The sequence below is a fragment of the Megalobrama amblycephala genome, linkage group LG22 (genome assembly GCF_018812025.1).
Source record: "Megalobrama amblycephala isolate DHTTF-2021 linkage group LG22, ASM1881202v1, whole genome shotgun sequence".
Lineage (NCBI taxonomy): Eukaryota > Metazoa > Chordata > Actinopteri > Cypriniformes > Xenocyprididae > Megalobrama > Megalobrama amblycephala.
Genome location: NC_063065.1, coordinates 14206783 through 14230914, shown reverse-complemented (window position 1 = coordinate 14230914; position 24132 = coordinate 14206783). Strand labels below are relative to the sequence as shown.

The 24132-nt window shown below is 37.1% G+C and overlaps 2 protein-coding genes across 7 annotated transcripts; both read left to right on the top strand.

Annotated features, from left to right (window-relative positions):
* Positions 1-1139: 1139 nt before the first annotated feature.
* Positions 1140-11655, top strand: skilb (SKI-like proto-oncogene b). Its single transcript, XM_048174225.1, has 7 exons — positions 1140-1390; positions 3426-4592; positions 7665-7753; positions 8539-8708; positions 8787-8983; positions 9109-9321; positions 9994-11655. The coding sequence occupies exons 2-7, from the start codon at positions 3549-3551 to the stop codon at positions 10201-10203; spliced, it is 1923 nt and encodes a 640-aa protein (XP_048030182.1). The 5' UTR covers positions 1140-1390; positions 3426-3548; the 3' UTR covers positions 10204-11655.
* Positions 11656-11952: 297 nt separating this feature from the next.
* lrrc31 (leucine rich repeat containing 31) lies at positions 11953-24129 on the top strand. 6 transcript variants are annotated; one of them, XM_048174228.1, is made up of 11 exons: positions 11953-12222; positions 12373-12454; positions 14482-14697; positions 14768-14914; positions 15018-15185; positions 15754-15924; positions 16546-16713; positions 17480-17647; positions 22035-22199; positions 22289-22456; positions 23192-24129. In XM_048174228.1, the coding sequence occupies exons 2-11, from the start codon at positions 12442-12444 to the stop codon at positions 23539-23541; spliced, it is 1734 nt and encodes a 577-aa protein (XP_048030185.1). In that variant the 5' UTR covers positions 11953-12222; positions 12373-12441; the 3' UTR covers positions 23542-24129. The 6 variants fall into 6 exon arrangements, with proteins under 6 accessions (XP_048030185.1, XP_048030188.1, XP_048030189.1 ...); XM_048174231.1 differs by having other exon boundaries at positions 12067-12222; positions 12414-12454; positions 15754-15929; positions 16551-16713; XM_048174232.1 differs by lacking the exon at positions 23192-24129 and adding an exon at positions 22622-22684 and having other exon boundaries at positions 12067-12222; positions 12414-12454.
* The last annotated feature ends 3 nt before the right edge of the window (positions 24130-24132 follow it).

Below are 24132 nucleotides of genomic sequence, written 5' to 3'. Positions count from 1 at the left end.
TATTGAGTGATTAGGGACCTGTGTGGCCACTCCATTCACAAAACCATCTTGTCAAATGTATATTTACATTAAAAAAAAAAAGAAAAAAGGATTTGGTAAACAATCTTAAAAACTTAACAATGTTGGAGAAATCAAAAGCTCTTAATGTTTACTCAGTACCAGCTGGTGAGTGCTAAGCACTATGACATAATGTGAAAAACACATGATTTATGTAAAAACAACAACAAAAAAGGCCCAAGGATGAATAATCAACTTACGCTGTGTGTTAGTCACAGTAAATGATGCTGAATGACAAGACTAAAATTAAAGATTGAACTAAATATATATAGACAATATGACTAAACTACAGTATAGATATGATTTTAGCTTGCAATATAGACAAAAACTAGCAATCTAGTAAATTATTAAGAACTAGTTTTTAAAAATAACCACAATGAGTCTAGGTTATCAGACTGGAAAATTGTCACAAAGGCTATCTTAGAAACTATAAGCTTTGGAGTCAAAAGTCCAATTCAGTTCAAAACTGTCTTGAACTAGATTAATATTTGTGAATTGTCTTCCAAACTAAAGTTTCAGCACCATCATAATTCCATTATAGCCTATAGCTCGTGTTCAAGAAAAAGTATACAATACAATTTTTTATTAATTTCTATTTCTGTTATTCAAAACAATATGATTTGTCATTTTGTTTTTAACCCTATACACCATATATAAATATGACACAAGATATGCAAATGTGACAACACGCTTCAGTGTTAGTGAAAAGTATTTGCCTTTCAAAAATAAAACCCACTCTTTTAAAAATGAGTAAATAAAAGGTGTGCGGTCTCCTTTTATGTTTTTTATTTTAAATGACTTATTACGTCTATGTTTTTATTAAGCAACAAGCTAACCATATCGATTTTTACAAATGTCTGTACACAATAATTCGTGAATGTTTACCACACGTAAACCAGATCGCTAGACAGACTTCCTACTCTCTTGCTGCGGTTGCTATGACTATGGTTGGCAGGAGCGACCGACAGGAAATCTGCAATTGGACAGTTGAGACGACATTCAGAGAGATTAGCCAATCAGTGATTAGGTTAAGGGCGGGACATGTAGTAATGAGGGTAACGCCCCCTAGGTCGAGAGACAGACTTCCTCCGCTAAATCACGCCGTCTAGCCCAGGCAGCCCGTCGGGTGACGTAGGTTGTTGGGTTGTGGATTGACGTTGTGAGTCTATCAGCATGAAGTCCGCACCAGTGTTATCAGTGTCAGGGCGACGGGCGCTCGCTCGACTGTGGACTCCGAGACGGAATCCCGAGATATACGAAAAATACTAATATTTCACGCGCTTTCCATCTATTCTAGTCAAAACAACGTTGATTTGACTCTTCAGATTGGAAGGTAAGCTTGAATATGTTGTTTTACATTCTCTATAACGTATTTTCAATATTTGAAATGATTTTTATGTATTCAGTTTCTCATGATATTGCACCCTCCCGTGCCATTACATTAATGCCTGCTTTAGTGTAGTATATTATCTTAAAACAGGATTATTTTCGACTGTTTCGGTTGTATTTTATATGTTTTATCTTAGGCTGCTTTAAATCTATTTTATAGATTTTATGATATTTGATAATCGATAGTCATCGACTATGCTTATAGTTCATTCAACTATTCAAGTACTGTTAGATAAAATAACAATGTATGTTTCTTTCATCATCGAGTTGATCATATTTCAAATGGGCAGAACCTAAATATTTTTATTAGCACTGAATCTAAAAACCCGACTATTTTTTCCGCAATGAAATCTTTTCGAGGGTTGCCTTCACAGTTTGTTGTGAAATGTGAAAGTGTCATAGGTGTGGGAACATATGGGGGTAGTCCCGCAGAGGTCTCTGGCACGGGTGAATGTCATTACCACGGCAGAGGGGGGAGGGGCGGAGCTCTGGCTGTGAATAAGACCGGTCAGAGAGGCGGGGCTTTTGCGCGGAGGGCGGGGCCTCTGTCTGTGAGGGGGGGTGGAAAGTCTATTACATGGCGTGCAGTCAAAACACATTACAGAAATGATTCATTTGTGATAAGATTTCGCTATCGCTGACGAAACACAACACCATTTTAAACTACTATGATACTACCATTAACTTTCCTGGAAAAGAGTTCAGGGTATGTTTTTAAATGGAACAATTTTATGAATGAATCGAATTTCCCAGACATTTAGGGTGTTTTCACATTAATTTGCTTAACCCTTTCAAACGCTCTCGGAGCGGTTCAGCGATGTTCACATTAGTGTTATTTTAGCATTGCTATTATAGTTTTTAATCAATATTTTAAATTAGTTTACATGTTCTGTTTTAGTTTTTTTTCCTTCTAAATAATCTATATAGAATTTTTATTAATATTTTATAAGTATTTAGTGCAAGTTAACCTAAATGAAAATGAGAAATGTTGCCTTATCTTAGCTGAAATAAAATATATTTTCAAATATCTTATTTTATTCCAGTTAAAGTTTATTTAATTTCAAATAACGATTTTTAAAGGGTTAGTTCAACCAAAAATGAATATAATGTCATTTATTACTTACCCTCGTGCCGTTCCACACCCATAAGACCTTCGTTAATCTTCGGAATGCAAATTAAGATATTCGATCCGATGGCTCCCTGAGGCCTGCATAGCCAGCAATGACATTTCCTCTCTCAAGATCCATTAATGTACTAAAACTCATTTAAATCAGTTCATGTGAGTATAGTGGTTCAATATTAATATTATAAAGTGACAAGGATATTTTTGGTGCGCCAAAAAAACAAAATAACGATTTATATAGCGATGGCCGATTTCAAAACACTGCTTCATTAAGCTTCGGAGCATTATGAATCTTTTGTGTCGAATCATGATTCGGATCACGTGTCAAACCGCCAAACTGCTGAAATCACGTGACTTTGGCTCCGAACCGCTGATTCGACACAAAAGTTTTTTTTTGCCGAATATTCTCGTCGCTTTATAATATTAATATTGAACCAGTGTACTCACATGAACTGATTTAAATATGTTTTTACTACATTAATGGATCTTGAGAGAGGAAATGTCATTGCTGCCTATGCAGGCCTCACTGAGCCATCGGATTTCAACAAAAATATCTTCATTTGCATTCCGAAGATTAACGAAGGTCTCACGGGTGTGGAACGGCATGAGGGTGAGTAATAAATGACAGAATTTTCATTTTTGGGTGAACTAACCCTTTAAGGTTTTAGTAGGTTTTAGTTTTTAGTTTACTTTAGTATATAAGGTTTTATATATAATATTATATGTCAAAATATTTCTTTATCTTATTACATTTATTTAAAAAACATTTTATAAAAGATGCCTGTTAAATTTTACTTTTACTACCTAAAACTATTTTAATATGTATTAATCTATGATGCTTGTTTTGGCTTTTCAGTCATCTGGGAAGTGTTGAAGACTATTACTATGATCCACATATAAAAAGCACTGCATTCCCGAGACTTCCTCTGTGTATCTTCCGGTCCCTGAAGACCACTTAGCGATATCTATAAACAACATTATGGCGACTACTGAGAACAAGCGTCCAGACATCCCCAAGGAGCAAGCACTTCTAAAAGTGCCATTAAAGCGTTTGATGCGAGACAATGGCGTAGATGGCACACCCATAAAGAAACGTGTAATGGCTGCTCTCAATCTATCCTGCAAAAAAATTCCAGAAACCTCTCTCGGCTATCAGGTCTCCAAAGCAACGAACAGGATAGAGGCTACTCCGGATCTGAGCCCTGGTTTGAAGCACACTCTAGCGCAGTTTTCTCTGAGCAGCCAGTGTTCCCTCGGTGGCCCGGCTGCGTTTACTGGTCATCACGGTCAGTATAAGCTGGCGCCCCCTCTGGCCCAGGGAGGTATTGCAGGGGGGCCCCTACTAGTCCCCCCTGACAGCTCTACAGACCTCAGCCTGTGCTGTCTGGAGGGCGAGTCCATCTCCTGCTTCTCTGTGGGAGGCGAACTGCGTCTTTGTCTGCCCCAGCTGCTAAACACCGTCCTACGGGAATTCTCGTTGCAACAGATCAACTCTGTGTGTGACCAGCTGTATTTGTACTGTTCCCGCTGCGATGCCACACAGTTACACATTCTCAAAGTGCTGGGCATCCTTCCTCCAGGGACTCCATCCTGCGGCCTCATCACGCTGACCGATGCCCAACGTCTCTGCAACACCCTTCTGCATCCAGGTGAGGAACACAAAGCGCATGGCGCTGAAGAGGAGGAAGAGAAAAACGGCGAGGAATCTGGAGGATTTTGGGTGGAACACCAGTGTCTTGGCAAGTGTCAAGGCCTGTTTGTACCCCAGCTTTACTCCAGCCCGGATGCGCCCTGTATCCGCTGCTCCCAATGTCGGATTCTCTTCTGCCCGGAGCGCTTTGTCATGCACTCCCACCGACAGCCAGACACACGCACATGTCACTGGGGCTTCGATTCAGCCAAGTGGGCCTGTTATCTGCAGCTGGCACAAAGATACCTGGGAACAGCGGATGAAGAGAAGCTAAAGGAGTCTCTGGAGGATATGAGGGCGAAGTTCCAGCAGGACAAGAGGCAGCCACAAATAGTGAGTATCTCTAATATGTAATCTATATTCATTCAGAAAGTAAGCAATTCATTTATTGTAGTACAACAACATAAAAAAAAAGACAGGAAGTATAATGGCTCCAATTGCATTTATCAGATATTATTAATGTTGTTTTAAAGTTTGTTCACTTGAAGCTTTATGATCTCACAAAACACACACACACACACACACACACATTTTACCTGAAGATAAAAAGAAAGATATATTTTATATTTTTCATCAAGAAAATGTAGCATATTTTTAACAGCATTAAGATTTTTCATTTTCAAGCCCAATTCTCCTTAATTCTCCACAAATTAATAATATATATTGGCCAATATATCGGTGCATCGGTAATATATATATATATATATATATATATTACCGATGCACCGATATATTGGCCAATAATTGGTATCGGCCGATAAAAGCAAATTTTTACACTATTGGCTATCGGCGGATAGCGATTATTGGCCAATATATCTGTAATATTTATACATAATACCTACACACATACCTGTACATACATATATACACACACATACACAGACACATACATTTATATACATATGCACCGATATATATCGGCCAATAATCGGTTTTGGCCGATAAAAGCAAATTTTCACACTATTAGCTATCAGAGCTATTAAAAACAGCCGATAGTTGGTCCGATACATCCTGTCAATCAAAAGAGGGCAGGAAAATGCACTGTATTTGGGCTTTGTGTAAAGAACATGCTAAGAAACCAGTTTGATGTTTAATATTGATAGTAATAAATAAGTTGATTATTAATGATTATTAGTAATCATTAAGTTGATTTAATCTTCAGAATTTGTGTTAGTATTAATGTGAGTAATGTGTTTGTTTATAACTGATACCAGTTACTCTGAAACAAGTTGATGAAATGGAAAGAAAAGTTTAATTCAAAATATAATAATTAATAATATACTGATTAATTTTTAATTATAATGAAATTATCATTAATTTAAAGAAAGGTATAAAAGGCAGAACCCCCAAACTATCAGTATTTATAATCGGTATTGGTGGAGAAATTTAGCATTGGAAATATAGTATATATGCATCTCTAATATCTATATGTGTGTATGTTCTTTTTCTTTAATTTTAAGGTGAAATATGATTTGTTCTTGACATGTGAGATTCACCCTATAAGCAACTAGCTACTCTTGTAGCCAAGAGTGTTTGAAAGACCATATTTGTCTCAGTCTTGAGCTTTTAAAAAGGTTTTGAGTGGAAAGTAAACAGCAAATCGAATGTTGGGTCAGCTGAATCCAGCTCTCATACCACACCAGATGTTTCCCTCCAAAGGAAGTGGCTGAATGTGGTTCAAACAGGGTCACTAGACTCTCAAACTCCTTCTGACAGAGTCTGCACAAACAGCCGGAGCCACAGCAACAGGGGAAAGAAACAGAGAGTGGGTGGGAGGGAGGAGAGAGAAAAAAACAAGGAAAGAATGAGAAAAAAGATCGAGAAAGGGAGAGTGAAAGACAGAGTGGCTGGGACATTCTGTTACATGTGCCTGCAGAGTATTGCTCCCCCCTTTACTGGCCCAGCACTCACCCTGCAGGACCTCCATCATCAACCAATCAGAGAGCAGACCCCTGGCCCCAGCCTCCCTCTCAGCCAATCAAATCTCAGAGCATTCAGTGAATTCCCATCTCATTATATAATGCTTAGCCAGAGACTCAACAACATCCCCAGCAACCGCTGTTCTCAGACAGCCCATTTTCCGGATGCAGACTGGACTTTCTGTTTACATTTAATAAAAATGTATTAATACTTATTAGATATTATATACTTAGAGAGAAAATCACATAAAAGTATTAACAATAAAATAAAATGCTGCCTTATTTTTAAGTCTATCTATCTATCTATCTATCTATCTATCTATCTATCTATCTATCTATCTATCTATCTATCTATCTATCTATCTATCTATCTATCTATCTATCTCTGTCTGTTTGTCTGTCTATCTATCTATCTGCACATAAACACCCTGTAATGAGCTCGTCAATGGCAATGTTAAGGTCAAGGCCGGAAGTTTCATTTCATCATTGACGTTATAGTCAAATCTGGTGGATTTATGCTATTTCACAAGGTCTCAAATGAATCATGTCATTGTAGTGCGTTAAGAGTGACCGTCCTGCTCATGTCACGTCATAAATAGCAGTGTAGATTAAAGTCCTCGTGCCATGAGCGCCACGTGACGGCCCCCAGACAGCTCACCCCTCCCCCAACCAGAGTCGTCTGGAGCTCTCGCACATGACTTCACATGTAAATGTAGGAAAGCGTGTGTGTCTGTTTTTTTAAAATAAACCTGTATTGCTTGTTTTGTTTCTAAGAGACAAACAGCGTTCTTACCACCGGTATACTGTTACAATCATATGCTTAGAAAGGCTCTATTTCCATAAAAGAACCACACAAGTATCAAGTGAAGAACAGTTTCAGATCCGTGCTTCGTAACCACAGCGGAGGGACTTTTGAGTATGTGTGAATTGTTACGCTATGACCATAAAGGAAATTTTTGGTCTCTACATCATGTGGGTGTATTTTTTTTTTAGGTCCACACATGCTCTGAGCGTGCGTGCAAGCTGGCCACTGAAGCTTTATGATAGATCAGATGGCCTATTTACATTAAAGCAGCTTACATTACTGACTGTTGATGGCAAAAGCATCCATATTTCCTTCGGTATTTAGATGCACGTTTCTATGTGCAACATCATCAGGGCCTGCAAAACATGTCAGAATGAGAGTGCTGATCCAGGATAAGATTTCACAATGCATTCATAGGGATATAAAGTCTTATTTACATATTTCTAGATCTGGCTTCTCTTTTGGAATAGAATGAATCACAAGAGCTAACTGTGTGTGTGTGCATCAAGCCATGCAGAAATGACACACAGGAAGCTGCTTGGCATGCGAAGGGATCAAATCAATGTCCTCTAAGTGAGAAATCGTAATATGTCAAGAGCAATCTGCATTAACACACAATGGGTTAATCAACTCTTTGTTAGTGAAACCAGGCTAACGAGTTCTTTTATCTCTCTCTTTCAGGGAGTATCTTCACCTGCCTTTGTGTTTGACTCACATTTGCTTGCCAGTCTTAAGGAAGACCCCGGGCATGATGACCTGATGTGGCAAAGGTGCAGTTCATTCACAAATATACATTATTTAATGATATATATATAACAGAAAAATCAGACATCCACGTGCCAAATCGACCCCTGACAAAAAGGGAGAAAAATTTACTGATAATGTAAGGTAAGAATGTTCGTAACCTAGCAGATCTTGACTACTATAGTCTTTTTTTTCCTACTATGGTAGTTAATGGGGGGCGAAATCTGCTTGGTTACAACCATTCTATCCCTTTAAAGGGTTAGTTCACCCAAAAAATGAATTAATGTCATTAATTATTCACCCTAATGTCGTTCCACACCCGTAAAACCTTCGTTCATCTTCAGAACACAAATTAAGATATTTTTGATAAAATCCGATGGCTCAGTGAGGCCTGCATTGACAGAAAGATAATTAACACTTTCGAATGCCCAGAAAGCTACTAACGACGTATTTAAAACAGTTCATGTTATGAAGCGATGAGAATAGTTTTCATGTGCCAAAAAAACAAAATAACGACTTTATTTAACAATATCTAATTTCAAAACACTGCTTCATGGAGCTTTATGAATCTTTTGTTTCGAATCAGTGGTTCGGAGCATTATCAAACTGCCAAAGTCATGTGATTTCAGTAAACGAGGCTTTGTTACGTCATAAGTGTTTCGAAACATTTTGAAATTTCAGTGGTTCGTGTGACTTTGGCTGTTCGATACACGCTCCGAACCACTGATTCGAAATAAAAGATTCATAAAGCAACTAGAAGTAGTTTCAGTACACAACTGCAAGTAACTTCCTTTTTTGTTTTCCTCTCCAGCTGGTATCAGTACACGCCTGACAAGCTGGCAGGTAGTGGCTTGGCACAACACTCTGAGTGTGTGCCTGGAAAGGAAATGGGGTTTACAGGAACAGAAGCGCTGGGCGATACTCAGGATGAAAAGAGCCAGGATGCACACAACACTGACCCAAAGACTCCTATCTTTGCAGGTCAGTTTACATTCACCACAAGTGACGTTGCATAAATAAATGTATAATGTTTCTAAATGCGAGTTCTGATTGATACAGGGCAAGAAAAAAGCAGCCAATCGGATGATGCCAGTCCAGATGAATGGCAGAAAGTAGATTCATCAGCTAGTAAGCGGTCTGTTGGTGTGACTGTGGAGCACAGTAAGGACTTCATGGTGATGGAACTCCTTCAGATGTACAGTGCTCAGCACGACAAACTTCAGTCAACACTACACAAACAAAAACAACTTGAACAGGTTTTTACCCCGACTACACTACAATGCAGTACACATAATGTCTGTTTTTAGCACCTCCTTTTCGTTCGCCAGAAGGTGCTTGTGAGTATCTGATGACTCTTTCTCACTCTGATACTTGTGAACAGGAGCTGCAGGCTCTGCGTCAAGGTGAAGCCATAGACCGCTGTGACCTACATGGGGAGCTGGAGGCGGTTCAGACCGAGCATGCTCAGAGGCTCGGAGAAGTCCAGCAGGAACAGAGAAAGTTGAAGTCCCGACTCGACAAGCTGAGGCAGCAAGGCTGCAGATGCAAAGAACTGAATACTGAGCCGCAACAGGAAACCATCTATGCCAAACAGGTATCGACCAATCACACACACAACCTTATCAGGTCTGTCATTTGTCATGCTTTATTTGTTATAAAACATTTTTTAATAATAAAACAGATATATTTTTAATCTTAGCATGTTAAATATATATTAATGTTCAAACGTTTGGGTTCATCAGATTTTTCAATGTTTTTCAAGTCTCTTATGCTCACCAAAACTGCATTTATTTGATCAAAAATACAGTAAAAACAACTGTTTTCAACAGTTTTCTATCTTAATATATTTTAAAATGTAACTTATTCCTGTGATGGCTGAATTTTCAGCATTGCCCAGTCTTCAGTGTCACATGATTCTTCAGGAATCATTCCAATATGCTGATTTCTTATTATAATCAGTTGCGATGCTTATATTTTGTCAAAACCATTATACATTTTTTTCAGGATTTCAAAAGAACAGCTTTATTTATATTATAAATGTATTTTCTGTCACTTTTGATCAATTTAATTTGTCCTTGATGAATAAAATTAACTTTAAAAACAAAAAAACAAAAACAACTTGCTGACCCCAAACATTTGAATGATAGTTTGTACACTAACATAAAAAAAAAATCAATTATAAGCTTTTGGATATCAATCTCTGTCTGTTGTTGTGGTCTGAGTTTAAGTGCATCACTTTAGCTGACCAGTGGCTTCCTGTGCTTAGTTATCAGAACTACGTCAGAGGCTGGACCGCGCTGAGGAAGACCGCGAGGAGCTGCAGGAAGAGCTCCGCCGGGAGAGAGAAGCCAGAGAGAGGCTGGAACGCACCATCTCGGAGCTCAAACAACAGATGAGGGAGTCCGCCCACCCGGCTTCAATGGACAGTCCCATGTCTTCGGCCTCCAGTGACACACATATGTCCCCGACGCCTTAGCGTGATCTACGCTCAGCAACCCGCAGCCTAATTTCTGTGATTGAGATTCACTTTGGTATGGTGTCTCCATTTTGGAACTGGATGCCAAAGTTGTTTTTATTGCAGTTCTACGGAACAATTATGGGTTTTATGCTGTGAATTTGTTGAAAAGATGAGTAACTATTGAGCTGAACTGATTTTTTTCAGACACGTGAATAAGGATTTTTGGTGTTTTGATGAAAATTCAATAGTTGGAGACATTATGCAAACCACTAACCCTGCAAGCGTACAATCAAAAGCATCCATTTTGGTTTATCACTGCTAGGACTACTGATATCAAATGGAAAATGATTTCTTTTTGAATATTGGAATTGTTTAAAAGTACATCACAACTGATGTTGTTTCTTAAAATATTTATTGTTTATTGATAAATGTTATGTGAATAATCTTATCTAATTATACATATTTAACATTCTTTTTGCATTTATTTTTTGTTCACATTTTATGTAGGTTATGCTCATTATGAATGTACAAAATATATGCATGTGTACTTTCATAAAATATGGATAAATATACTATGTTTACACTGTGGTATGAAGTTCAGATATAACAGAAAATGCTTTCTATGCCATTTCCAATGAATGTTTTGCCTCCTTTAATGAACGCCAGAAATTTATTATTTCTCATTTCGAGGACTTCTAACACCAAACGTAAATAAACAAAATTATAGATTTTAAAAATGATGGTAGAAGTTGAAAAACTCACATCAATTACAGTTTTAGTAAATGAAATGCTCCTTGTACTTAACATTCTATAAACCATCTAGACAAACAGGTCTATATGTGTACTTTGCTCAGAGAGAGAGATGTTATTCTTATGTGTGGGGTGGGGAGGGGAGGGGGAAAATTATGTATTGATATTGTTTGCTGTAACTGACAATCAGCGTGTTTATCTTTAATTGCTTTTATATTCAAACTTTAAAGAACTAATTAAATAGTTGCTACCTCAAACAAACACATATAGATATATATGTAGAAAAACATAAAATAGAGATTGTGTATAGAAGTGGATGGATGGAGTAGTCAGGTGTATGACTGATAAATACCTCTGTACTGCTGCTATGATGTTTCTTTCCAGATGACTTAAATATGCATGTGAGATTGAAGAAATATATATATATATATATATATATATATATATAATACAGATATACAGAGTATTGTTTCCTAACATTTAAGCCAAACATAATTTCACAAAAATGTTGTCTTGTACAAAATGTTAATTATCTTTGCCAGTGCCATCTTTTGTGTGTATATCGTATGACATGACACTTTTGTCCTACCTCCACTTGTGATCAAGACACTTTGTATCACCCACCAACTTTTGTATGTCATCTTTCTACAACAACTCATGGGAAATGATATATTAATGTGCTGTTGGGGAAAATAATAAAAATGATTATATATGATTATATACACTGGCTTGTATCATTTCAAAGGCTTGCATCAAAGCACATTTAATAAGAAAGCATCTTTGTAACCACAGTTTGCACAAAAATATCATAGCTATATATAATAGATACATAGGCTACTGCAATAAAACTCACTGGCATTAAAAATAATTAAAATGCCAAATCTTCTTTGAACCTTCTTACACTGTTTTCACGATTTTAAAACATCAACTGTAGGAACTATGGTATTTTAGCAGAAACTCATGGTTACCATAGTAAATTTTTATTGAGGAGGTCTGTTTGCACATAGGTTAACCACCTCCGGTGTCCACTCAGCAGATTCGAGGGTTTGTGCAATTTTCATAAATGAATAACTACGATTTTCAATGAATGTGGCTTTAAAGTGACCGGATTCATGTGACAGCTCTTTGTTTACAGTGTTTTTAATACAGCCAAAGTTCAGCCCAACTTCCGGGATCCGGTATGAATGAGATGAATGTGACAGGTGTAAATGCGTACTGAATCTGCTTATTAAATCATCGCGCACTGGTGAATGCATTATATATAAAAGATTCAAGAAACATTTCAAGGTAGGAACAACTTGAGCCATCCAACAATTTTGACGGAATGATTGTTAAACTAGTTCTGTTTCACCAATGAGCAGGGTAAGACAAAGTAAACAAGTAAAAAACTCGATTGTCAGTCATATATTTTTAAAAATGAGTGTATTTATATTTCAGTTTGGAAAAGGACAGAATAACCGTACATGTTTTACCTGCAGATAAGAGGAGATCTTCTTTTAAAAAGCAATGGATTCAACAGGTATGTTGTCTGGCAGCGTGATTTCTGAGGTCTGTCAAAGCATGTCCGGGGTCACAGTGAACCCCCAAATTAGAATATATATATATATATATATATATATATATATATATATATATATGTATGTATATGTATGTATATATGTATGTGTGTGTGTGTATGTATATATATGTATATGTATGTATTTGTCATTGACAAATAAGGGGTTTTTAAAAGTGTAAAAGAACATAATAGAGATATGATTAATATAATTTTGATTAATAAATTAATATAAAATTATTTTGTTTTAAAGTTTTATTAAGTGTTAACAATGGGTTTTTTAATTTATAATCAATTAACACTCAGGGATGCAAACAGGTAAGGGTGGGAAAAAGGTGAGAACATTGTGCGGGGCAGGGGCATGCTCACACTGAATGTTTTTTTTTTAAGTTATTTGCTTTATATTCTCATTTGTAGGATTTTTTTCATTTATTTAACCTAATGTTGCAACATTTTTTAATAAACCCTATATGTCAAAAACAAATTTTTCACAAAAAAAAAAAAAAAAAAAAAAAATGTTGCAACATTTGGTTAAAATCTCATGTTCAAATCCCCCCCTCCCCTCCCATAATAACACTTTCTGATTGGATCTATGCAAATCACATAGGTGTCCTATTTTGATCTCAAAAAGGTGAGATCTCACTGAAAGGTGAGGAGTTTGCATCTGTGAACACTGCTTTTGTCATTTTTACAAGATGGACATAATTTGTCACCAAAAAAGTCATTCGGTTTAACCAAAATTTTGGTTTTACCGAATGACACTTTTGGTTATACCGAATGACGATATAAAAAAAATAATAATGCTAACAGGTTGATAACTAGCTAGCTAGCTTGTAAACTTTATATCTAGCTAGAAAAAAAACAATCAAACATTTTATATTAAGTACAAGTTTTTAAAATATTACAGCATTTTCCATGTTTTATAATGGTTGTACCGAATGACCTGATGTTTCATGCGTATGAGCAAGTGAAAACATGAATTTTTCAAATAGTTAAGAGAGAGTTAGTTACTTTGCTTCATGACCATGTGGTCCTTTGCAGGCGTCTGAATGATGTCACATCCTGTCACATGATACTGACCGCATGACTTGATCCAAAATGGTCCTTTTATATTGGTTACTCCGAATGACATCAATGAAATTCATTTTTGTCTGTACATTTTTTCTCAAAACAAAACAATGACTTCTACACTTAATTTTAATACCATTTTGCACTATGTTGATATATGATGTTATAAAATCATGCCAGAATAAAAAAAAATATACATTTATTACATTTTAAGTTATTTTAATCACAAATGAAGTGGCTGAATTGGCCTTTTGAATATTTAAAATACCTTTAAATGTAGCAAAATATAATTAAAACCTTTTGGATTCGATAAGAGAGATCTAGGTGTATTACCTTACATACTTTGGATGTCATATCTATTTTTTTAATTATTATTAAGGCCTTTGGACAAAAAATGACCCATCACATCATTGACCCGTATACACACACACACACACACACGGAGACCTTTTTTAAAAACCATTTTGATATTACTTGAAAAATTATGCAGAATTAACCCAATCCCATTATTGTTAAATGGAGAATATATTGAATTTTATAGAAAAGATGGAGGACCCCGGAAGGCCAACTCACCCCTCTTGTTATATTTTCAGTTTTGTGCTTTAACAAATAAATTAGCAAATGTTTATATTTTTCCTATAATAACACATTGGCTGATGCATCATCATCATCCTGCACATGCTATATATATATATATATATATATATATATATATATATATATATATATATATATATATATATATATATATATATATTTAATGGTGTAAAAAATCTTTATGAAAAATATAGTATCTTTTAATTATTTTGGTTTTTTGATTAACAAATTATTTTCTCAAAAGTCACCATTTATGCAATTATGCAACACAAATAAATAATACATTTGGATTGAACTACATATCCATTTTTGTCATCACACTGCAGAGGCTACCAAAGGGAAGGAGAATGTTCAGAAAATATCTCCTCTGAATCTCATTATGAACCAGCTCAGAAGGAAAGCCTCTTTCACAGAGAGAAAGAAACCAACAATGGGCCGCCTCTTCCGGCCATCAGAGAGCAATGACAAAAGAAACAGCGGCATACCTGAAATGAAGGAATCGGAGGCCAGTGAAGGAAAAGAAAATAATGACCCTGGGAAAGGTGGGCATTAGATGCATTTAGAAAATGTAACAATGTAAATATAGATGAACAATTCCTTGTTTTCCTTCAGAGATCAATAACACGGATGATGAGACCAGCTCTGTTGTGGGCTGGGGTCGGGTGAAGCAATTTGTTCAGAAGCTTGGGAAAACCCCACACAGTCAGAATCTGAGCCTGAGCCACTGCGACCTGACAGCCACAGATGTGGTTGAACTAGGTGGGTGTTGTTGTGACATAATGATTTTCACACCTACTACAACATACACAAGAAGACCATACACGTGCCTAGATCACTAATTATCATTTTAACGTTACCTCAGCCACCTTACTGCCATTTCTGGCTCAGCTGGAGGTGATGGACCTGTCCTGGAATGATCTGATTGGAGGATCCCTGAAGGCACTTACTGTCCATCTGCAGCATGTAGGGAAGCTGAGTGTGTTGAAGCTGTGTAACTGCAGATTAACAGCTCAAGACCTTACTGCTCTTGGTATATTAAGTATTCATTTATTATAATATACAATTTAATGAAACAGTTTCCCCATCCATCCATCCCGATAGTTCACCCAAATATGAAAAATCTGTCATAATTTACTCATGTAATTCCAAACATGTATGACTTTATTCTGTGTAAGATATTTTGTTGGTAAATGTTGGTAACCAAAGAGTTTCGGTTCCCATTGACCTCCATTATATTTTTTGACCATGCAATGGAAGTCAATAAGAACCGAAAATCTTTGGCTACCAATATTTTTCAAAATATCTTCTTTTATGTTCCACAGAAGAAAGAAAGTCATACAGGTTTGAAACAACATTAGGGTGAGTAAAATTGAGTGTTTCCATTTTTGGGTGGACTATCCCTTTAAAAGACCTTACAAAAATGCTAAATTAACATTTAATCTACAAACATAAGCTAAAAAACTAAATGTACACACCAAATATAGAGACTTTTCTTTACAAAATCATATACACTCCATGCTGAAATCTTGAAATTGGTCACATTTAAGGCTGAAACAATTCTGAACCATTGGCAAACCTCTCCTAAAATGATATTCCAGGTGAGGCTCTTGACTGCATTCCTCTAACAGAGGTGCTAGATTTGTCCTGGAATATTGGCGTCGGTGCAGGAAATTTCAGACACTTCACAGAACACCTCCAACCTGAAAGCACACTGAAAGAACTCCGCCTGGTGGACTGTCAGCTCTCTGAGACAGACATTACAGCTCTGAGTAAGGCATGCTTTTTATAACCCTCATATAATGCTGGTAATTAAAGTAGAACCTTTAAATATTCCAAGCTAAGATTTCATGTGACATCGAAGACGTTGATATTTTTTTTGTGGCAGTGGAGGAGTAGGTACTGAAATCCTGCGCTTGAGCTAAATTATTCATACTTTGATAATTTCTATAAATTCCCTTTATGTTTGTACTTGAGTAAAGTTCTGAGAATTAGGGGAAATGTGCTTCATGAAATTAATATCACAATGGCAAAAATCTGGATTTATGAAATATAATATAGAATTTATTTTATGCAAAATATAATTTATTCATTTCAGAGTGAAATAACCTAAACAGTTGGCAGTTTTCTTGATTTTTTTTTTTACTTCGAAATAACAAAATTTTGTTTGTGAAAAGAAGTATAGTAAAACATCAGATATTAAAATGAAAACACTCTGATACAGTGCTATAGACACTTGAAAATGTTCTACAGTTTTTTTTAATGTTCACCTCTGCTTTTGGTTTCTTATAAACTGGGAATTCAAAATAAGCCTATAATGAGATGAGCCATGATTGTTTTACAACGTGGTATTTAATCAATTTCCTTTAAAAGCATTTGACATTTTTCTTTAGGTGAAGCTTTTCCCATGTTGTCTAGTTTGGAGGAGTTAGATCTGTCCAATAACAAGCTGTCAATCAAGGGAATGGAGAACCTCACCTCCTCTTTAGGTTCAACTCCACGGCTGAAGACCCTAAAACTGAGCATGTGTGGACTCAATAAAGACAGTCTCAGTGTCCTGGGTAAGAGTGATGATGAAGAAAGCCTTCAAAGACAGACAAACATAACTATTTGCAACACCATTAGCACACATTTAAAGGGATAGTTCACCCAAAAATGAAAATTTTATGTTTATCTGCTTACCCCCAGGGCATCCAAGATGTAGCTGACTTTGTTTCTTCAGTAGAACAAAAATGATGATTTTTAACTCCGTTCAGCACTCGCTTAGTGATGTCTGATCGCGCTCTGACAACGGCAGTAATGTCTCGCGCTTACTTCAATGAGTGCTTGACATCACTTCTGTTGTCAGAGCGCGATCAGACCTCACTAAGCGAGTGCTGAACGCAGTTGGACATAGTGGTGTTTTAGAGGTAAAAAATGATATAAATGCTGTTTGGTTTCTCACACAAACCGATCGTTTCGTGTCTTAGGACATCAATGTGTCGTCACGAGCCGCAGGGTTTAATTTGGATTTGTCTGTGCATGTTTTATTTACTCTTATAAAAGAAGTTCCCATTGACCCACATTATACCACTGACAGACGGCAACGGCTGGAGTTAAAAATCATCATTTGTGTTCTACTGAAGAAACAAAGTCACCTACATCTTGGATGCGCTGGGGGTAAGCAGATAAACATCAAATTTTCGTTTTTGGGTGAACTATCCCTTTAAATTACCTGCCAGGAAGCTCCAAATGCAGACTGAGATTTCAGTGATAACCGAAAAACCATTTTAATAATTATAATTTTGGAGAATAATTCAATGAATTTGTTTTGTGAAATGTTAAAAGGCCAGGCACTCAGGTTCATCCCTGCAGTAGAGCACTTCGATCTGTCATGTAATAAGGAAGCAGGTGGAGGTCTTGCCACACTGACCAGTAACCTAGCTCTCCTCACACACTTGAGAAGTTTGGATATGCATCTGTGCTGTCTAACAGAGGAGGATGTGTTGGCATTAGGTAAGACAAGTTGTCACTAACTATGTTTTTTTTCATCCAGCTATTTTTATGTGAATTTTGGGATATCACAAACAACAACAAAAACCGCTGTATGGAAAATACAAGATGTATGGAAGCTTCTTTCCGCCATGGAATAAAAAAAGTAAAAGATAATTTAAAAAATAAATAAAATAAAAACTATTTTTTCGCACAATTCTGACTTTTCCGACAGAATTGAGAGAAAAAAAGTCAGAATTGTGGGATATAATCTCGCAATTGCAATTCTGACTTTTTTCCTCAGAATTGTGAGATAAATTCGCAATCGCAAGTTATAAAGTTGCAATTCGGAGAAAAAATTAAAATTGCGAGTTTATATTTTGCAATTCTGACTTTATTTCTCAGAATTGCAAGTTTATATCTCACAATTCTGACTTCGTAACACGTAATTGCGAGTTTATATCACGCACATTTTTGAGATGTAAACTCAATTACGAGAAAAAAAAGTTAGAATTTTGAGATTAAAAAAAAATCGCAATTACATTTTTTATTTTTTATTCAGTGGCAGAACTGCACATAAACAAAAATTCTAAAAATCCACATAAAAAACACATTTACAGCATAAAGGTGCATTCACACCATGTCATAATTACCGTAATTACGAGATTACAACTTGCAAAAAGGCATTCACATCCTTGTAGTAGGGGAGAGTGGGGTAATGTGAGACATCGGGTAATGTGAGACACCCCCTGTATCTCGACAAAGGAACACATTTGTGGTTATGTGACAATTATGTTTTCAAGCCCCTCACATTTCCCCTTGGCCATGAAGGAGAGGACCTCATGGTGCTGTGCTAAGCATGTTTTTTTCACAAAAATATATTTTTTGCATATAAAAGTAAATTTTCTTGCGGTCAACTTAATCAACTGTTGTGCCAAAGCAAACTGATTCAGGTAGAAAAACTTATATCATACATGTTGATGAACTATCAACATATAAAACCATGTGATGATGCAAGCTGAAGAGTAGCCTGAATTGCTAAGAGTGATCATTTTTTTCTAAAATGTAGTGGTGAGGTAAAGTGAGACAAATGCTTTGGGGTAAAGTGAGACATAAGGCACAAGTTAAATTTAGTCTTAAACATATTTTAATGTAATATTACATTACATATGTTTTATTTTTAATGTCATAAACATTGTAGAAAAGCCATCATGCCTAGGCAAAACACCAGGAAGACAACCTCTGGGCAAAACACCCCTCGAGGAGAATGATGTGGCACATGTTCCTAAAAGTGATGTGGTAAAGAAGCTGCCTCAACCTAAAAGGCCTGGAGAGATGGAGAGAGCATCTCCTCATCTTTCCCTGTAACCTTCAGGGCTGGAATGTAGAGTAGGCCTAGTTGTAGAGTATAACAGTAGGCTGATGTTCTAATACAGGTGGGTCTAGTCCTGTGTTCTGAGTCCCAGGCTGTTCTAGCTGGTTCTGATTGTGCTTTGCTCTGACCTCCAGACACTAGCTGGCTCTAAGGGTGCTTTCACACTTGTAGTTCGGTTCGTTTGGTTTATTTGGTCCGGACCAAAGAAGAAAAAAAAACATTTAGTCCCGGTCCAATTAGCGTTCAGATTGGCAATTTTATCACCAAACCAAAAGATACCGAACCTTGAGTTCATTACGTTCAATACATTCACAACGTGATTGGTCAGATTTTATGATGTATTGCCTATTTTGAATTGGAACTTAAAGGTACAATCTGTAAGATATTCGCAGTAAAATATCCAAAAACCACTAGGCTAGTGTTATATATTTTGTCCAGCTGATGACTAACAATATCTCTAATGTTTTCAACTCCTTGTAAATCATGAGAAAATTCCCATTCTAAACAGTGACACGGGGCAGTGCAGTCGCCTGTCAATGACGTTGGTTACCCTTTGTTACCGCCTTTACTGACGTAGAAACCACATGACAACAGTGTCGTGGACAAATGCGGAAGTAGTGTTTAGCGTCCAGCAAACCACTAGCTTGCTTCAAGCTGTTCCTTATTTACTTCTTGCACGTTTTATGGTGGATTGTGTTACTTATTTATGGAACATAATTACTGTTTACCGTCTGCCGCTGGTTCTGTCGACAAGGACAGCTCCCGTAAACTTCATACTCATGACTGGAAAAGCGGAAGCGGCGCCGGTGACTGTGTTATAATAAAAGTCCCGCTGCTCGTGAGGCGTGTGTTGATCAATCGCTCCAGCTCCTCGTTCAGCTCCACAACACTCGCTCCTGCTCTGCTTCATACTACAGTAACGTTAATAATCGCATCCATGAACATGAGTTCTTCCCGACTCCAATCCCTATTCTTTTGCACCGTCCGTTGAGATGGAGACCACATGTCCCAAGTTTCTGCTCTAAAACTTGGAGCCATCAAACTACGCCTTTGTTTTGAATAGGCTTCTAGCGACCTCTAGCGGAAAAAAATATTACAGATTGTACCTTTAACAAACATCCAAAACATTGCTGTGTGCAGAGGTAAATGCGCTTTTTGTGTGTGCGTAGCCTGCATGTGATGGTATTTTGACCAGCTGGGAACTCATGAAGAGCTCATAAAATGTGTAAAGTAGTCAAAATAGCGGCGGGAATCCATCCGTTACACACACAAACGAGACGCGCATCTGATGCCTGTGATGGGCAAACTTGCGACTATGACAAGAAAAACCAACATGTGTGAGGATTCTATCCTTTTTAGAGTTTCTTTTTAGGCAGCGTTCACATATGTTCAAATGAACCGCGCTAACTGAGCAATTGTACCAGGGTTTGTTTTAATCGAACCAAACATGACAAGTGTGAACGCACCCTAAGGGTCCTGTGTTCTGACCCCCAGACTGTGTTCTAATCTAACTGGTTCTATCTGTCATTTGAATGTTAATTAAAATATTTTGAATTATATTATGTTGTATTTGATTTTGTTCAAAGTTACTTTCAAGTGTTTAGGAAAAAAAGTGCTTAATTGACCAATCCCCATGATTTTGTTACTAGTCCGACATTAGTTCTGGAATGTGTGGTTGTCAGACTAGCTGTCAGGATTCAAACGGTTACAACAAGTGTTGTTATGGTAGTTTCACAGTGGAAAAAGTAAGTGGATCAGTTTACCCCCAGCTGGTTCACTTTACCCCCTTGATTTTTGTGGTCTGTCTCAGTTTACCCCTAAACTGGGGTAAAGTGAGACACAAGATGACTTTTTTAAAAACAATCATATTTTCATGGATCTTCATCCTGAATACATTCTGATCATTTCCATGGCTAGGAAACATCCTGAATTAATGGGAAAGGTATACATTTTACTGATATATCATTTTAGCTCGCTTAGAGGGGAGCAAATGTAAAAAATGTCCCACTTTACCCCACTCTCCCCTACTCGTAATTACAACTTTTGGAGAGCTCTAACTTTGTACCATGTGACCGCTGTACCACCTGGCCGTTGCAAATTCATATTGCCATTGATAGTGTTGCCATAGAAACGTATAATTCTGAGGACGTGAACAGCTCCTGAGCAGAAAGTCACGTTATAATCTTGTAATTACAATTTGGCGTGAACACAGCATAAATCCCTCCATATGCAACAAAAAACTTGTGCGACGTTGCCTCAACAGAGGATATGGCATTGGGTATAATCAAAGACTATAGAATAACACAAGACGTGTCACTCGTATTGTTTTGAATGGGAGAAAGTGTAACACGCAATATGGCGGAATAAGTCCCGCCTTCTAAATAAGAGCCAATCGCCGACTGGTAAAGTCATCGCGTCACTTCAGCGGCCGTTAGTATCACCGGTTTCAGACGCGCGCCTCCGAAGAGACGCGCATTTAGGTCTGCGCATGCGCATTAGCTTGATCCAGCCTGAAAAATACAGTTTTTTTTGTCATGATTCGAGCGTTTAGAAACTAAATTTATGAGCCGGTTGTTGTTAGATTTCATTGGTGATTTCAAATATGAAATTTAATCGTAAGGTTGGCGAACAGTTTTGGAGAATTTGATGTTTCCCCATTCAAACAGATTGCATGATGCCCAGGATGCCCGAGAGGCGTTTCAAAGATGGCCGCCGAGTGAAATGACTTGTCTTAAAGGGACTTTGGTATAATTACCTCCCAAAAGCGTCTCACGATTACATTCCCTAACATCATGCATCTGCCTCTGAACGCAAGATAATATGACAGTGTTTATTGCAGCTTCCCGGACTGCAGCCACTTTAATTTTTACTACACATATTTTGCGCAAAAACAAAACAAAAAAACCCTGTGCTTCATTCGCAAATATTTAATGCGACTATTCCAATTTTGCATGCAAGTTGGATGGAAACATACCTACTGTTGATTTAAAGTTATGTGAACTATGTTTGTATTCTCTTTTGAACTTGCTTTCCCAGTCCAGGTAGCTCCATCTCTCAAAGAGCTCAGAGAGCTGGATTTGTCGTCCAATAAAAGTGTTGGAGATACACTCCAGAATCTTCTGCAAACCCTCCCTCTTTCTCAGATAACCAAACTTCCACTAAACAACTGTGCTTTGAGCACACCAGCATGCCATGCTCTTGGTATGAAACCAATACAAATTCAGAAAACATTGAACTTTTTTGTTTTAAATGATAAAAATATGCATGTATGTTTCTGGGATTCCTCACAGCTACCGCAATGCAGAAGCTACAACAGCTTGAAAGTCTAAACTTATCGTGGAACAAGTGTGTGGGGGAAAATCTGAGGCAATTTCTGGAGCCTTTGCAGTCTGATTGCAAACTACAGGAACTCAGACTGAGTAGCTGTAATTTAACCACTGAAGATTTGCTACATCTAGGTCAGTTTTGGTCAAAGAGCATTCAATTATAACATTTTTGATATCCTCCAATCATTTTTGATATTTAAGCCGATTTTAGAACACATAGCCCTGGTTTCATAGACAAGGTTTAAAGGGATAGTTCACCCAAAAATGAAAATTTGATGTTTATCTGCTTACCCCCAGGGCATCCAAGCAGCAGTCTGTCAGTCGTATAATGCATGGCAATGGGAACGCCATCTATAAGAGTAAAAAAAAACATGCACAGACAAATCCAAATTAAACTCTGCGGCTCGTGATGACACATTTACATCGGTTTCATTTGGATTTGTCTGTGCATATATATCTTTTTTTGACTCTTATACATGGAGTTCCCATTGACATGCATTATAAGACTGACAGACCGCAACGGTTGCAGTTAAAAATCATCATTTGTGTTCTACTGAGGAAGCAAAGTCACCTACATCTTGGATGCCCTGGGGGTAAGCAGATAAAAATCTAATTTTCATTTTTGGGTGAACTATCCCTTTAAGCTTAGTCCCAGACTAAAATGTGTGTTTGAGTTGTTTTAACTAAAAAGCAACTTGCACTTACATATCTTAAAATATCAGTGCCATTGTTTTGTTTCAAGATGCACACCAGTAATGTTTTTTCAAAGGAATATTTATAAAAGCTACTTAACTGAACTAATCAATTAGGAAATTTGTCGTGTAGTGTAATATATGAACATTTTTGCAAACTGTTGTGATCTTGCAGAATCTGCTTGCCAGCGTGGAGTACTATCCCAGCTGAAGCGGCTGGATTTGTCCTACAATGGCAGTGTCGGAGATGGTGGTTGGACATCTCTTTTTGGGAAGGCTGCTGGTCTAAAGGGACTGGAGGAGCTGGATGTCAGTCTGCGTCCTTCCGCATTTCTCTCCGTATCCCCCTGGATGCCTGCATTGTTGGAGGCCCTTCCGCATCTCTCCTCCCTCACCCGTCTGTCTCTGCAGCATTGGGCGCTGACTTCAGCTGAGAGGGAGAAGCTGGAAAAAGTTCTTAGCAAGAAAAACATCATCCTGGAATGTGACAGACTGGCCACGCCCACACCCAAGGCAGCAGGTTAAAGAGAAGCATTTCAGTCACTTAGGCTATTAGGGTTTTCCAAATAACTGAAGTTGCAAATCAAGATGTTACTGAAAATGAGGTGTTGATTGAAAGGCATTCAACTATTTTTTTTTTTTTTTTTTTACCCATTTTTTATTTGATGTATTTCTAGATTATTTATATCACAAATGATCATATTAAAAAAGCATTGAAAATTAAAATTGAACTCATTACTATAGAGTTAAAGGAATAGTTAAGTGTTGATTGTTTGCACTATGTATTTGAAATGACAGTTTTTAATGAAACTTGAATCATTGATATATTTATTTGTGTCCTTTCTCATTTACATAAAATAAAACAAAAAGATTGTTTTAGACTGAACTTGCTAAGTCAACAAAATCTCTCTGGCTTTTATCTGTCCTGAAAAAACTGTGGAAAATTTGCATGTGACACCCAATACAGCGAAGACTAAGTGTCAGAGCAAATCATTTACATAAATGACGTGTTTTTCGCAAACATCATGGCAGCCTGTGACATTTCCAAACACTGGACACATGGACACAAAGATGTAGGCTGTTATCTCAAACACTAGCCATGTGATTAATTGTTCA

Coding starts and splice junctions, on each gene's coding strand:
- skilb (XM_048174225.1), top strand. CDS start 3,549: ATGGCGACTACTGAGAACAAGCGTCCAGACATCCCCAAGGAGCAAGCA. Junction 8,709..8,786: donor AAAGACTCCTATCTTTGCAG/GTCAGTTTACAT, acceptor TGATTGATACAG/GGCAAGAAAAAAGCAGCCAA. Junction 9,322..9,993: donor AAACCATCTATGCCAAACAG/GTATCGACCAAT, acceptor TCCTGTGCTTAG/TTATCAGAACTACGTCAGAG.
- lrrc31 (XM_048174228.1), top strand. Junction 14,915..15,017: donor CACAGATGTGGTTGAACTAG/GTGGGTGTTGTT, acceptor ACGTTACCTCAG/CCACCTTACTGCCATTTCTG. Junction 15,925..16,545: donor GACAGACATTACAGCTCTGA/GTAAGGCATGCT, acceptor ATTTTTCTTTAG/GTGAAGCTTTTCCCATGTTG.